Here is a 16,025-nt window from a genome sequence, read left to right as displayed (position 1 = left end):
TCTCTCTCTCTCTCTCTCTCTCTCTCTCTCTCTCTCTCCCCACTCCTCGTTTACTTTATTTTGCCTCTTACACCAAACCTAACAAATTATATATTAATTCATACTATTTAGTATATATACTAGAAATGGTAAAACTAGAGAGAAATTAGACATGAAATACATTGGAAAATTAATTTAGAATAGCCTTAGCATAAAGTGAAATATATACAGGGGCTACACATTAAATATGATTACTTTGAATACGACCTTAGAATTAACTCACATAATTACCAAAGAAACAGATTGTGTCAAAGTAAGTAAAACTAATTTATGCAGAAGCAGAATAAAAAATGAGAAGGAGATATGAAATCCTTCGCCCGTATTTCTCCCCAAATGAATAACAAAAGCATAGTTTGAGAATACTACAGTACATTGAAATAAACACTTCAAATAGTAACAGAAATAAACCTAGTCATATCCACAAGGAGTTTCAGTATCCTACACCAATGTTGTACTTACCAAAGGTGTACAGTATTAGTATTATATAGAACAATTGTACTATGTATAACCTTATAAAAGCTATCCTCAAAATAAACAACAGATGCTTGATTTTTAGAAAATTGATTACTATAAAAGATGTGTTGCCCTACTGCCTCTCAGAGTACTGCCCCTTGCTTTGATCACACTTATGCCACTGTCCTTGCCACTTTCTGAAGCAGTTTGGAAGTCCCCTGTTTTAAGTGTCTTTACAAGATGTGATCAAAGCTAAAGTCAATGCTGCTGCTGAGTGTCATTCAGTGGAAATACTGCCTTGTGAAAACATCACTGTGTGTCCTCACACACCAGATCAAACACCATGTGACTCCTGGCTTTTCCCCAAAGTCAAAATGACCAAAGATAAATGTTTTGAATTGGGCCAGGACATCAAGGCTGCCAGGACAGCAAAACTATTGCTAACTGGCTCCAGCTAGCCTCATACCTTCCGCATTCCAGTCGCCTTCCTTTACTTACTATCCTCCAGCTATACTGACCTTCTTTTCACAGCTCCAGTTTGCTCAAGCTGTGTCGTTAGAAGCCATATGTGCTTGTTCTCCCTCCTGCCAGGCACGCTTCTCCCAGATCTTGGCACAACTGCCTCATTCTCATCAGTTCTGATCCATGCACTTCCTCCTCACTGAGGTCCTTCCTGATTGCCCTAGCAAAACTCTCATTCCCCAAATAGGCCACATGGTAGACATTTGGATAGTGTGATGACAGAGACTCATATCCAGCAGAGAGGTCCACACTTGGGGTTCCATGATCTGTAGTTGCCATCTTGAAATTCTAATCTTTTTATCTTTGAATGTGTGTTGTGTAAGTGAAGTCAAATGGAATAATGATCACGTTCCAGAGCCTTGGACTTAACTTAAGTGTCCCCCACTTCCTGCTGTCTCACCACCTCTCAGGCTGGGTTCTCAGCTCCATGCCTCTGTGCTTCCACCCAAGGACCACTGCAATGCTCCATCCACAGTGCATAGGCAGGACAGGTGAGTCTGGGCACACACACCTCACTGCCAAGTAACAGCAACAGGGCCAGGCCCTAAGCATTGTAAGTCTGCTCTGACCTCAAGGATAACCCTACGCCCAAGAGAGCATACCATTGAGCAACAAATATAAAAACATCATGGCAGGCCAAGAGACACCAAGAAACAAAGGGAAATTTCTATTTTGAACAAGAAACCCCAAATTGTGTGCAAGACCCCATAATTTATGTAAGCTGTGTTACTTACAAGTCCGTCTTTGCCAATAAAACCTATTTTTATTGTTTTCAGTGCACTTTTCAGAGCCTTTATATTATCCCCTTTATTGGTTACTTTATTGTCTTTCCCCTGCAGGGTGGTTTTACATCAGTTATCTTGACACAAAAACACATTTTTTCTATTTGCCTTTCAAGGTAAAATGCTCCATTTCTTCAGAGCAGTTTACTTCCAGAACAATCCTTTTTGGTCAAAAGCAATTACTGCAACCCTTACCTTCCAGACTAGTAGACTTTTCACTTTAGTAGATAATGTTTCTTTTCAGAAGAGTAAGGTATTATAAACTGTCCAAAATAGAGACCCCTACTTCACATGAGAATTACAGCACTTTAAGTAAACTCTAGTGATACTAGAAAGATAAGTTAGATTTGTGAATAATTAAGACACTTAAAATGTGGCTTGAATAAATTAATAAATATTTATATCTCATATATTTGATTGGGTTATAATAGTGCATTTATACAAAAATGAATGAGCAGTCCATACACCATAATAAATGGCACTTATTTTCACTTCTGATGTTCAAAAAAATATTAACAGTAGATTTATTAGGGTCAAACTATTATGACTGTCTTACTTTTACTTAATTCTTCAGGACCTAAAGGAAATTCATTACCACTTGCATACAGGTGAAAACTGGAAGTGCAATTACTGCTTCAAAAATGTGTCAACTTCTTTTTCTATGAGCATTTACTATTTTTTCTTCTGTTTGTTTAAACATCTTTATTCATAGAGAGACTTTCACCTATCAATTAATATCTAGCTAATGACTATGCTGAATGGGTTTAATTACTTCAAAAGATTTTAATGTAACTATAGAAACTCTGACTTGCCCAAAGCTTAGTTGCTTTCTTGTTGGTCTCTGCCTGAGATATAGGCTATGTTCTAGAGTGACATTCTCCAACTTTAATATGCAGAAGAATTTAAAGTACCATTAAAAATATCAGTTTTATTTTCTACCTGAGTCAATATTTAGTCAATATTTACTCAATATTTAGAATAGAATAGTTAGAATATTTTCTAACTATTGAAGGAGGAAACAGAAACCTGCACTTACAACAAATACTCCACTTACAGAAACCTGCACTTACAACAAATAACGTAGAAGCCTGAAGACCACATGTTAGAGAGACACTACTCTAAGATCCCACAAAAAAGGTAGCTTTTAATTTTAAAGGTCATTTGTCAGATTACGCACTCCACAACTTCAAAATTTCTTACCTATGAAATTTAAAGCTCAAATGGCTTACGCTCTTCAAGATTTCATAGTCCAAATCCAATACCCTTGTTCAATACTCCCACACTTCCTATTCAAAGAGGGACAGCTGTCCCTGATCTCTTCACCATATCTTCCATCCATTTCTCTGTATACCATGCTTCAATCAAAGTAAACCAGTTACTGTTGTCCAAATGTGACATTTTATCTTCCAATCTGCTGCCCTGAGTGTGACCAGTCCTCTGAACTGTAGTCCCACTCCCTCTCTTCACCTACCTGATATCTATCCATCCCCTAGATTCAATTCATATTGCTTCAGCCAGAGCACTTCTTCTGAGTACTCAAAAACAAGGAGAAGCAGTATTTAAAATCTACTCAATCCTCACATGAAATTAAGATGTAGATTTTATAGTAATCCCAAATTTACAGATGGAAAAGCTCACAGAAGTTAAATAAACTTGACTAGAATTGTAGGGGATGGTGACTCTTAGCATATCATTTTAAGATAGAATAATTCTAGTCTTAGTAGAAGCCTTAAAATGTGTCTTTAGAAGCATCCCAGAGGGGTTGTAAAAAGTTAACTTTACAGTCAACTTTGCCTTGGAATGCTTCTCCAAAGACAAAGAACACCTGGGCCCAGATAACCACCTATGACTCCACCTGGGTTGTCATCCCTACCCTGTTCCTAGATAAACACTGCAAACATAAAGGAAATATATGGTTATCTATAGGGAGACATACAGAACAGAGTGCAGAAAGTATATATCATTGTGGTTGGGCTCGTGACTGGAGCCTGACCCAGTCACGTGGGACAAGGAAAACAACATGTGGCCACCTATGTCAATGGCTGCAACATTCCCATCTGTTACCATAGAAACCAAAGGTGTATTTAAGGTGGAAACAAAGAAAGGCCAGCTGCTCACATTCCTGACGTGCAAGTCAGGGATATGCGGTGACAGGTCTAAAATTTAATAAACTCTGTTTGCTCTAAATAGAGCTCTTCAGTCTTTTGTGGAATTCAGCCCATTTGCCGTTACATTCTGACGTAAGCAGCATGTGATAGAATTAGAGTGCTGTCAGTATTGACTGACTTCCAAGTGAATATTCTTAGTAATTACCGTTAACATGCGAGGTTGCATTTCTGTTCTTCCAGAAGGTCCTGATTAGGCTTTATAGATTCCCACTACCATATTATACTGCACATCCTTATTTAATTGAATGTGCCCATTGCTTGAGCATAAGTTCCTTAAATGTAAGCACAGTGTCTTTTTTCTGTTTTAGCCTCAATACTTAGCTCAAGTCTTGATATACAGCAGACATTATTAATGAGTGAGTATATGAATGAAACTTACTCTTTCTTTTAACATGGGCAGACTTCAATAATACAAGGATAAATGAGGGAGACAATGATCTCAGTTCTTACATAACTCATGGACTATTAGGAAAGACAGAGAACCACACACAAAAGTGTGATATGTGATCTAACAGTGTGATGAGGACATGAAGAGGAGCTTCCTGAAGAAGGGAAGACACCACACAAGAATAAGATATATGGAAAGAAAGCTCTGTGTAGGTGCAATGAGACTGCATGAAAAACTAGTGAGTGAAGGAACCCAGAATATGTGAAGATCTGAGGGAAGCACTCACTTCTACAACATGGCCTTGAGGCAGAAAGAGATGAGAGGTAAGGTAGGAAAAGGGAGCAAGAGCAGACTGGCAAGGCCTTGTAAGGCAATAGAAAGACACTGAAATTTGGAGACACTGGAATGATACGAGGTTAGATTTCTATTCTTGAAGACCTTCTCTAACTGCAGCGTGTGAGGATGTGTAGAGGGAAGGAAATGTGTAGAAGTCCTGGCGGAAGGCTATTGAAGGCTCGTACGTGACGAGTGTTGGCTGTGAGGGCCAGGATGGTGGCAGTGGAGAGGAAAAACGTGAAAAGAATTGGAATATGAAGAAGTGGGCTGTAAACAGAAGAAACAAGCCATATGTGATGTACCAAAGCCAAATAAAATGACAAAATAAAATCTAGATGTTGTGACCACTTAACAGAGAAAAGTAGCCAAATGATTTCCACTATATTTTCAGTTACCTTAGGACAATTTAAAATGATCTTACAAAAAATTCACTAACCTGCTTGTAAGGAGTATCATTCAGGTAAATTTCAGTGTCGCCAACTGAAATCAACACAGTTTTAGAACAAACAATGTCATTGTCAAAGCATTTCTTGTTCTGGGCAATGACAGATATATCTGAATCATCAGTACTCTGAAATGTCAAAGAGAGAAACATTTTGTTAATATAAAAATTTGTAGATATCTTTACCAACATTCCTAAATAAGACAAAGATTTGTAATTGATTATATTGAAATTTAAAGATAACTTACTTCAAAAATAAAAAATGTTTAATCTAATACTGTGAAAATTTTTACAGAAATCTCAATCACTAAGCACTCACCTGTAATACTTTGTTAAAATTTTGATTTGGCAATTTTTTCATTTTATTACCATAGCTTGAATTTATCAACCATTATAATTTTATCAGTAAATAACTAACAAGACAGTAAGTCACTGAGGAGAGTCTCTAAAATAAATATTTTCAATTTAGACATGGTTTATTTTACAGAATTTTTTTGTTGAATGATTACAATTACAGTGAAAGCAGACACAAAACTCTGATATGTATTAGTAAATAAAATGATACATATAATAAAATAATACATATAGTTGTATATGGTAATATATAATGCATGTAATAAATAATATAATATGTAAAATAACATAATATATATAATTTGATTTAAACTTTTAACATTTTGAAATTTATGACTTTATATATTTAATTCTTATGGTAACATTTTGAATTTGATATTATCTCTATTTTAAAGATCAGGAAACTGAGATTGAGATGGATTAACTGATTGTTCAAGGCCATTTAACTACATAAGTGCAAAGGCAGAATTTCAAACCCTGGTCTGTTTTGCTTTGTTTTCTATTTATATTAGGGAAAGAGCTAAAAACAGTTAAGGAGAAAATCAACTTTAGTGTATAAGAAATCCTTAGTTTCAAAGAATATTTTTTAGCTTCACACACTATATCTGAAGTCCCTGTTTAGACCACTTTGCTGCGACCATTCCCCATCCCATTACTGAGAACATGCTCTTCAGAATCAGGATTTCTATTCTTACATCCCACTTTTACTCAAGGGCTTACTAGGTTCTGCAGACCTCAGAAATTCATTATAAAATGTTGCTTGTATCTGTATTTTTTATTTTTAGCTAACAAGTGATAATTGTATGTATTTATGAAGTAAAATATTATGCTATATGTGTACAATATGGAATTATTAAATCAATTTAATATATCCATTGTCACTACACTTATATCAATGTTCTAGGAAAAAAGTCCTTTGTGTTTGTCAAATTTCCAATGTCCTTTTCCCTCTAAACTGCTCTAAGAGCCATTTCATGGATTGGTGGAAGGTGAGGGTTTCAGCAAAAGGGAAGAAACAAAGGTGACATTTCTCCTTCGACTCCATGGGCAGTTTTCAAAGGCCCACACGTTTGCTGAAACTTCTTCATCTTAATGTGAATGAGTCAACACTTATTCTCATCATGAAAAATGGTCATTAAATGTTTGGAAATCATATAGGTCTTCATGTAAATTCTCCGCTCGCAGGTTTTCACATCACTAACAATATGAACACTAAAACAATATATTTCTTCATTCAGCCAAAATCTTCCTGACTTACTAGTAATTACTGCAGCCTACTGCCTAGGGTACAGGTTTTCAATGAATGCTGTTGATGGAGTAATTAAGGTGTCTCTCCGTAACCCATTTTTTTTTCCTGATAAGTGCTAAGAGCTTTTCTTTCTTCTTAAACAATCCTTTTGCAAAGCACTGCCTAAATTTTGAAAACTGCCTAAATTTTGAAAAGCAGAATAATAAGGGTCATTAAGATGATTACAGCATTGTACTACTCAAAAAATAATGCTACTCTTTTATGCTTTTGTGAGTGATTTTCAAAGAAAAAATATATAATTCAGGGTTTTCTTTTGCTTCTCCTCTTGATAAGCATTATTTAGACTAAGAGACGAGAAAAGCTAACTGCAAGGCTCTCTATTGGCACGACATTTCTATTACTGTTAATTAAAGTGCCTCCATGTTAGCTTTATTCTTTACATCAGAAATCCCCAGAAGTAGTTATATTATATGGTCTGTCTTATCATGTTATCGCTGCCAGAAATCTGAAACAATAGAAATCCCTAAGAATCAGATTTTGATAGTTTCCATTTCTAATCTATTTCAAGTTAATATTATGTTTAGAAATAATTCCACAGAGTTGCTAGGCAACATAGCTAGAGTAAAAAAGGTCAATATCAATGTGTTGTGTGGGTTCCTTAGAAATCTTTATTCTCTTTAGCCTGACAGTTTTGATAGACAGTTTTCCTTGAAGTGGTTACAAAACTTGAACTGTCGGCACCTCTCAGAGGAATATATCCTTGCACTCCACATGTCACTCCTAGCACCTGTCATAGCCCTGACTCCTTTTCAGAGTAACTAACCTACATAATATTCCTGTCCATAAGGTAGCCTACCAAGAAATAGACAAGTAAAACATAATCGGTGTCTTCAAAGAATTATGAAGGAGCAAGCCCCTGAGAGTTGGATGCAGGAGTCAGACATAGAAATATGGAACCTATGAGGTCCAGCATTTGCAGGCACTTAGAGGACAGAGTCCCTGGAGAGGCAAGGGTGATCTGACACAAAGGACAGGAATCAGCAGAATTACATCAAAGAAGATAAGGCAAGTCACTTCAAGAAAACAAAGATGAAAATTAAAAAGACTTAATTGAATTTTACATTTAAGCAGCTATCGACTTTTACAGTTGTGATTTCAATTTTGTGTTTAAATAACTCTTCCCCACCGACCTAAGGTCAAATGAAGCAAGCCCCACATCTGTGTCTGCTCATCTCTGTACCTTCACTTCTCAGTCAGGGGCCTGGCAGGTAGAAAACATACAAGAAATATTAATGTGGAAAAAAGTGTACAAGGTATGGAAAGTTGAGAGAGATGAAATTTAAAAGGTTTTTAAAAGTTTAAGGAAGGCAGGAAATATTTTGAATATCACCTGAAAAAATATTTTTAAAAAAATCTATAACAAGTTATGTGAAGAATCCTAACACTGTTTGGGCTCTTCATAGATTTATGTAAGTAAAATAGAATCTGGAGTCTGGAATATTTCCTATCTTTGCTGAAGATAAAATTTTCAGGGTCTTCTTGCACTGAATTTATAGTGTAGGTCAAGAGGTTGGAGTTTTGGTGTATTTTTCTCTCATCTTTTTGCTTGTCAACCATTTCCTACCTCTGGAAATGTAGTTATGATCTTCTACCAAAGTTTGCCCAAAACACTTAAAAATTAATGTATTTGAGCCAGGCATGGTGGCACACACCTGCAATCCCAGTGCTCTGGGAGGCTGAGACAGGAGGACCACAAATTTAAGGCCAGCCTGGGCAATTTAGCAACTTAGAGAGAACCTGTAACACAATAAAAAAAAGTGTGGGAACATAACTTAGTGCAAAGGCCTAGGTTCAATCTCTAGTACTGAAAAAAAACAAAGTGCTATGTACTGTGTGCTGTTTACTGAAAAGTAGACAACCTCCAAAATAAATAAATTAAATTCCAGGTCCTGAATTTTTGAAGCTTAGCAAGTATACATTCAACAGTTACAAGTACTCTGTACCTAAAACTGCTTACCCTAAAAAAACAAAAAGAAAAATACAGCCCTAAGATAAGAAGAAAAGAACTTCAACATCTCTCCAGCTGTGAGGTCAAGTAACATTGTGCTTTTAAAATAAAATTTAGTAAGTATTAATTTTTTAAAGGTCTATTGGGAAATAAAGGGAAACATTTATGAATTGCATTACCAGGTCCTCTTTGGTGCCCAAAGACATAAAAAAGTAACTTCTATCAGATGGAAATGTGTTACAAAGATAAAGCTTGGAATGTTTGATCAGCACAAAGGAAAGAAAGCTGGCCAACAAGGAAGAGAGAATTAAATCTGCCATTTGCAAAGGTAACTCCCAACACTAAAACAGCAGCAAGGAAATGAATTGTGCTGGCAGCCATCCTATCTTCTCAAAGGAAATACTGATTCTTCCAGAGAAGGGTGGCCCTGTCCTGGGAACTCTTGGCAGATGGTATAAATGAAAACAGTACTACCAAAGGAAAAATAAATAAAGCAAGAATAAAATTCAAGCATTGAGAAATAATCATTTTTCAAGAAGATGAAGATCATGTTGTATTGGTCAATCACTAATTTATCTTTAGTATGTAGTAATCATGTTTAATAACCAAATAAAATGATTTAAGGTATCTCATGTTGAGAGAGTTGATCAATAGTACATTTTTTTCCCTTCAAGTTGCCAAATTTTTAAAAGTTTAGTTCTGAAGTCTACTGTTTATAAACAATGTTCCTTTGAAAAGACCGTTGTTGCTTTGCCGGAAAAAGAGGCACATACAGTTCTAAGATTTGCATTTAGACTTTTGAGACTCTTTATGTTTTATTCTTACTAAACACGTTTTCAACCAAACCTTGAATTAGTGACCCAAATTTTCATGCTACAAACAGTTCGGAAGAATGGAAACTCTGAAATTGAACAAAATGCTATATATTTATTTTAACAGAAGGGTATAGGGACAAAGGTAAACATAGGAAGTCAGATTGTAAACACTAAGTGTCACACCTACAGGGCTCTTGCCAGTGAAATTGACTGGCATGGTTATGCTGCAACACCAATCGTGCAGCGTTAGACTCAAGAATATAATTTTATCTTGTGAGAAATCAGACTTGAAGTAAATATGCTCCTTAAAATATTTTCTGTATGATCTCCATATGAAAATGAAGTGGTAAAGAATATGCTTTCCTTATTGCAAAGAGAAACAAAAGGTTAAGAAGAATCCCGACAGAAAAGTACTTGTAGTTACTGAGTTTATCACCTGCCCAGCAGGCTGCAATAATTTGGAAAGAAAAAATTAAAAGATAAACATAATCCATGACATCAAAACTTCAAGATTTCCTTAGATAAATCTTTCCTAATGTAGGAAACATAACTGACATGTTCTTATTAGCATAATTCAGTTAATAAACTCAAAAGCTCTCTATTAAATTAATAAAATATGAATGCATGAGCCAGGATTATTGGCACATATTAAAAAATGTTTACATCATCAATATGATTCCAGTGGCTCTCAGTAGACAATTCCAGATACTTCTCTATTTAAGGAATGTATATAGAAGTTTCTAGAATTTTTGACCTACTATTTGAAAAGATATCATAAAAATTATCTTTAATATCAATGATGCATCCAGTGGGACATGTCATGTTAACATGATATTGCCAAAGAAAATCTCTTTTTGTAACTATGACTTAAAGTTCACTATTCAAAATAGAATTTCAAAAAATAACTAAAATCAAATTCTTTTCTTTAACAAATGCTTTCCATGCTTAGGATTCAAGATACAGCTTGTAGACATAGAGCAAAAGCCCCACCTGGTAGCTTGTTCGGAAGAATCCAAGACTGTTGAATCTATATTTTAGCAATATCTCCGGTGATATGGACACACACTTGCCCTTAAGATATTTTGCTCCACATACTTGGACTTGAAGGCATACATACACATTTATCGCAGACTTTAGATTGCTACAACTGAGAATAACTGAGTTTAAGTTTGTGGCCTCCACTGTCTAGAGGAGACTGTTTTAAAAAATCAAACAAGTAAATTTTGGGCTTTATAATTCACCCATAATTGTATTGAATCCTGAAGAAGCATCACATATCTACAGACATAAAATGATCTACAATCTAGTTGAGGACATATAAAATAATCAGGATATAATTAGATGCCTAATGTTTACATGATGACACGATGTTAAGTGAAATAAATCAGACACACAAGCTTAAATACTGCATTGCTTCTCTTTATGAGAAATATAAAATATATATAAAGAGCAAAACCAAACATAAATAGTAGGAAGAAGGAAGAGAGATCTTTCTCAAAAGGGAGCAACATATGGAGAGAAGGGGAAGTGGGGGGGAGGAAATGGGGGAGGAGGAATTAAAATGTGTTATAATCTAGGGGTGGTCTCACACTCCTGTAATCACAGCACTCAGGAGGCTGAAGCAGAAGGATTACTGGGAGTTCAAGGTCAGCCTGGGATACATAGTGAGTTGAAGAGCAGCTTGAACTACACAGTGAGACCCTATCTCAAAAAGACAAAAAAAAAAAGGGAGTGTGTGTCATGTACATGTACCAACTCCCCAGAAAGAATGCAAATATTATATGATAATAAAAACAAAACAATGGGGTATAAGGATAAGACAGTTGAATGTAAGTTTGAAACAGCCCTTTGTGGGAGTAGAGGAAATTATAGAAGTACCCTGAGAAAAGACATGGACACAAGAAGAAGCCAACAGAGGCCTCTCTGACCTGACAGAGGAATTTGATTCTGTGAGGCAAACCACCGGAAGTCACCGTGGTTCTTAATAAGCAATCACATGTTGATGATATGAATCTTAGGAAGATTAATAAAATAAAAATAGATATTATTATGAGAAGAACATGAGTCAGAAAGGCAGCTGAGAAGCTGGGGATCAGAGCTGTACGTGTAGATTTAGAGCTCATCAGCCTAAAGGTGTGGCTAAGATTGCATGAGTGGGTGAACACACCAAATACTCACAGAGAAGGGTGTGCAGAGTCAAGAACGGATATCCAGTCCAGTCAGCATTCCATGAGCCGCACCATGTTCCCAGGAGAATGTTTCTCCCTTGTGAAATAGCGACGACTAAGACATGGCCCCCGCCTGAAACAGCCACCTTAGTGGTCTGGAATCAGGGGCTTTGCAAGAAGAAAAGGTGATTTTTTAAAAAAAGACAAAGAGGAAACCAGAGGAGACACTGAAGGACAGAGAGCAAGAATCCAGCAAGTTAAAAGCTGAGATAATTTAAAGCAGTGGAAGAGAGACCTAAATATCCAGGGAGATGGGAATTTGATATGAAATCAGTCTGAAACATTTTAGAGAATGAAGTCTATTAGTTTATGTTCAAAATCCCTAAGTTAAGTGATTTTTCAAGTTTTCAAACATACAGTCTAAACTCTGGATCACCAAAAGACTCTAATGTGAAAGTTTTTGCTATAACAAGGTTGTCTGGAGAAGAAAAGGAAATACTCTCATAGAATATACAGTCACTGCTTGCCTTCTTTATATTCCAAAAATATCAGAACAGCCCACATACACAGGTAAAAGCATAGGAAGCCACTTGCCATCCTTTATAATTATGTAACACCAAATCCTTTCCCAGGTATTTTTCTATAAGAAACTTAACATCATTCACAGAGAAGATAATTATCACCAGGCAAATTCAATGGCTTAAAATAAAAGTGTGAGGTTTGCTTAAGTTTAGAAAGTTGTAAGATTTACTGCTCATATTTTATGTAATAGAGCTAATATAAAATAGAGATAATAGTCTACTTTCTTTACATAGACTTAAAAAGCAGAATTACACACACACACACACACACACACACACACACCTCTAATAACATAAAAGTTGTAACCAGAAAAAAAATGCACTAATCACACCTTAGCTTGCTGGAGAAAAAGATGTCATTTTATTTATTCTTGAGTGATTTCTCTCCAAAGATTATATTTTTCACTTAGAAATTTAATTCTAGGATCAGTGATGTCTAAATAAATTATAGGTATACAGGCAATCCAGATGTATTAAACATATGAGAAGATTTAAGCATGTTATAGCTATTGTTAGCCTGGCATTTATCAAAGAATGTCATAAAAGTAGCATTTCTAGAATTAATCTTTTTTGATTTTCATAATCATCAAAAGTACATGATCTGGGCTAGACATGGTGGCACAAACCTCTGTAATTCCAGAACTCTGGGAGGCTGAGGTACAAGTTCCAGCCCAGCCAGGGAACTTAATGACCTAGTGAGGCCCTGTCTCAAATTAGAAAAGAACTGGAGATGTAGTTTAGTACAAAAGCCCCAGTACTGAAAAGAAAATAATCCAAAGAACTGTTTAACATGTTATATTTATATTCATCAAACCAAGTTAACAATAATAAAATGGTTGATACTTACTGAATGATTACTACATATCAAGCACTACCTAGGTATTTTACATATATTTATCTCACTTAGTCCTTAGAACTACCTTTGGAGCTAGGTACAAATTATTATACTCATTTTATAAATGAGGAAAGTAAGGCACAGAAAACTGAAAAATGAGCCCACCACTTACAAATAATGAAACTTAAGAATAATTTAAGAAAACTAAAATTGCCATGACTTTTATAGATTTGTATTAATGATACATAAATTTGATGTGTCATGGAACAGTCTACTTGTTTTTGACAGTCTTTATGCAAATTCAAATAAAAATGAATAACCGTCACCTACCTTTATCAAAAATACCTGGCAATCACTGATATAATCATATTCCAGCCCATCAAAAGAGTGATAATGCCGGTCCCCATATATTGTGCACACCGCTGGGCATGGATCATATGTACAATTGAACATGCCTCGTCGACAAATACTATTAAAAAATAATATGAGTTACCTTATTAAGAAACTTGGCTCTACTTCATGTTTTCCAAATGGCCAAAAAAAAATGGAAGTTTTGTATTCAAGGGCATTCACCAAACCAATAACCCTTAGGAATATTGCCCATCAATTCTGAGAGCACCTATTACATTGAAAAATTAGGTATATACTTATACCACATTTAAATATATTATCCAACATCAAAATCAAGCCTAGAATTTGTGACTGAGTCACACAGGAAGTTGAAGATGGACTGAAAATTTAACATAGGTGTGCTAATAGCCAAAAGAGTACAGTATCATCTACTGAATTTCAATCAATCTAACAACTTACTTTTGAATTTAGAGTCTTTGCCCATATTTTAAGGAAATTATATTCAACTTTTGCTTTATGGCTTTGTTTTCACTTATTTTCAAAAGGCAAACTTCCACTGAAAATGGTTTTGTCTTTGAAACATTTAGCACTTTCTAATAAGCTTGAGATATGTTTCCTAATTAAATTTCCAAGTCGTCATATTTCTCAATTTTCTTCTAGTCCAAAGTATACATAAATAATGGTATGATTTCCCTGTTCAAGTAGTTCCCCACCAACTCCTTACTGTCCTCAAAATCTTACTTATTTAGGCTTGATTTTGTTATTTCTGGTCAGTCACATCAAGCAAATTCAACAGATAACTGACAGTAATACAATTCCTTAGGAAAAATTTTTGGGAAAGAAATAGATCTCATTACCAGGTGTAGCATGGTGTAGCAATCACTTCTCCCGAGAGGTACTCCCAGTCTTTCCAGATACATGGACAGCTTTCAGGAACATAACACTTTCCTTTGTGCTCTGCCATTCTTCCAAATGAAGAAGTAAAATTTCATTAATATAAATTGGTAACTTCAGTTTTTAGTAAAGAATCTTGTCGTGTTCAACACTATCTTCTTTATGTACTACATATATGACCTTGGGAGGGTTGACTATAGTCTTTCCTCTTTTTAACAGAATACGTTGTATATTATGGTATTAAATAAATGCCAAACAAATGGTTCTATTCTATCGTGTGTGTGTGTGTGTGTGTGTGTGTTACTGAGGATTGAACCCACAGTTTTCACACTGGCTACATCTCAGGCCTTTTAAATACATTTTATTTTGAAACACTATATTTCAAATTTTGATCTTTTTGTTATTTGCATAGTACAATCAAAATGAGATAGAACCCTAAATTTCCAACAAATTGAGTCATTCTGAAGAAAATATTTAAAGAGGAACTAAAGTCCCAGTCTCCACTACTTGTTACTAAAAAGAGTCCATGGAATCTAATAATTTTTGATAAAGTAGTAAATTATGCAATGGATAATATTTTCTGTCATACCACTTTTTTTTTTTTTGGTACCAGGAATCGAACTCAGGACCTTGCACTTGCCAAGCAGGCGCTTGTGCTGCTGAGCTATATCCCCAGCCCCTCACTTCCTGTTATAGAATACAGAGAATAGTCAAAGCTTCTCAGTGCTGAAAGTTAGAATTATGAAGTTTTGTTTAAGTGTTTAGAAGTGAAATCATCATACAGACTAAATGTTAATTTCCTTTGAAGTGTCATTTCCTTCTTTAAAAATTACTTATTAAAAATATCTAAAAATAGCCAGGGATGTAGCTTAGCAGCATAAGCACTTGCCTGGCAAGCCTGAGATCATGAGTTCAATTCCTGGTACCAAAAAAAAAAAATCCAAAGATATATATGCCTATGAAAGTTAAAATATATCAATTTTGCTTTAACATAAAATGTAAATACAAATGTTAACATATAAATTAAACTTACAATATGAGAGAATTCATTTTGTTGTGCTATGAAAACATTTGAACGTGAAGATTAAATGAACACATATATGTAATATATATTTCAATACTCTCAATAAAATATCTTTCAATATTTTTCAATTCTTCAAATCAGACTATATTTCATAAAAATAATGAAAATAATTAGTAAGACAATAAAAATACATAGCTACCAAAAATAGATAAATGTATAGTTTTTATGACTTTGCTTTAAGATATAATAATTCAGTATTATAAAAATTAGCCTAGAACTGGGTAGTAGCCCAGTGGTAGAGTTCACGCTTGATTTGTGTGAGTCCCTGGCTTTGGTCACCAGCACCTAAAAGAAAAAATAAAAATAAAATCTGGAGTCCTGCATCTGTGCCTCTTCTCTCAAATAGAAATGATCACATTTGTTCTGTTAGTGCGCTGCTATCTTCTCAGAGAGGACAGTGCTTTCTTATTGCTGTATATGTAAATTCCAGGAGGCCATGAGTATCTTTTTTATCCTTATCTCAATTCCTAGAACATTAAAGACATTCAATTCTTCAGTAAAAGTTAATAAAGAAACTTTATTAGGTAGATGACACATTTTTTCATTAGATTTCTTT

General features: G+C 34.9%; 1 protein-coding gene across 1 annotated transcript in view; it reads right to left on the bottom strand.

The window, feature by feature from the left end:
• The window catches only part of Otogl (otogelin-like), a 128,656-nt gene that overhangs the window by 60,673 nt on the left and 51,958 nt on the right, over positions 1–16,025 (bottom strand). Inside the window, exons 24-26 of the mRNA XM_005374364.1 lie at positions 14,349–14,456; positions 13,471–13,609; positions 5,125–5,259 (exon numbers count right to left, since the gene is read on the bottom strand). Coding sequence (XP_005374421.1) covers positions 5,125–5,259; positions 13,471–13,609; positions 14,349–14,456 — 382 coding nt within the window. The remainder of the gene's footprint in view (positions 1–5,124; positions 5,260–13,470; positions 13,610–14,348; positions 14,457–16,025) is intronic.

Source organism: Chinchilla lanigera, unplaced genomic scaffold (genome assembly GCF_000276665.1).
Source record: "Chinchilla lanigera isolate Chin_1 unplaced genomic scaffold, ChiLan1.0 scaffold00004, whole genome shotgun sequence".
NCBI lineage: Eukaryota > Metazoa > Chordata > Mammalia > Rodentia > Chinchillidae > Chinchilla > Chinchilla lanigera.
The sequence above is the reverse complement of the archived record's forward strand: the minus strand, read 5'-3'. Positions and strand labels throughout refer to the sequence as shown.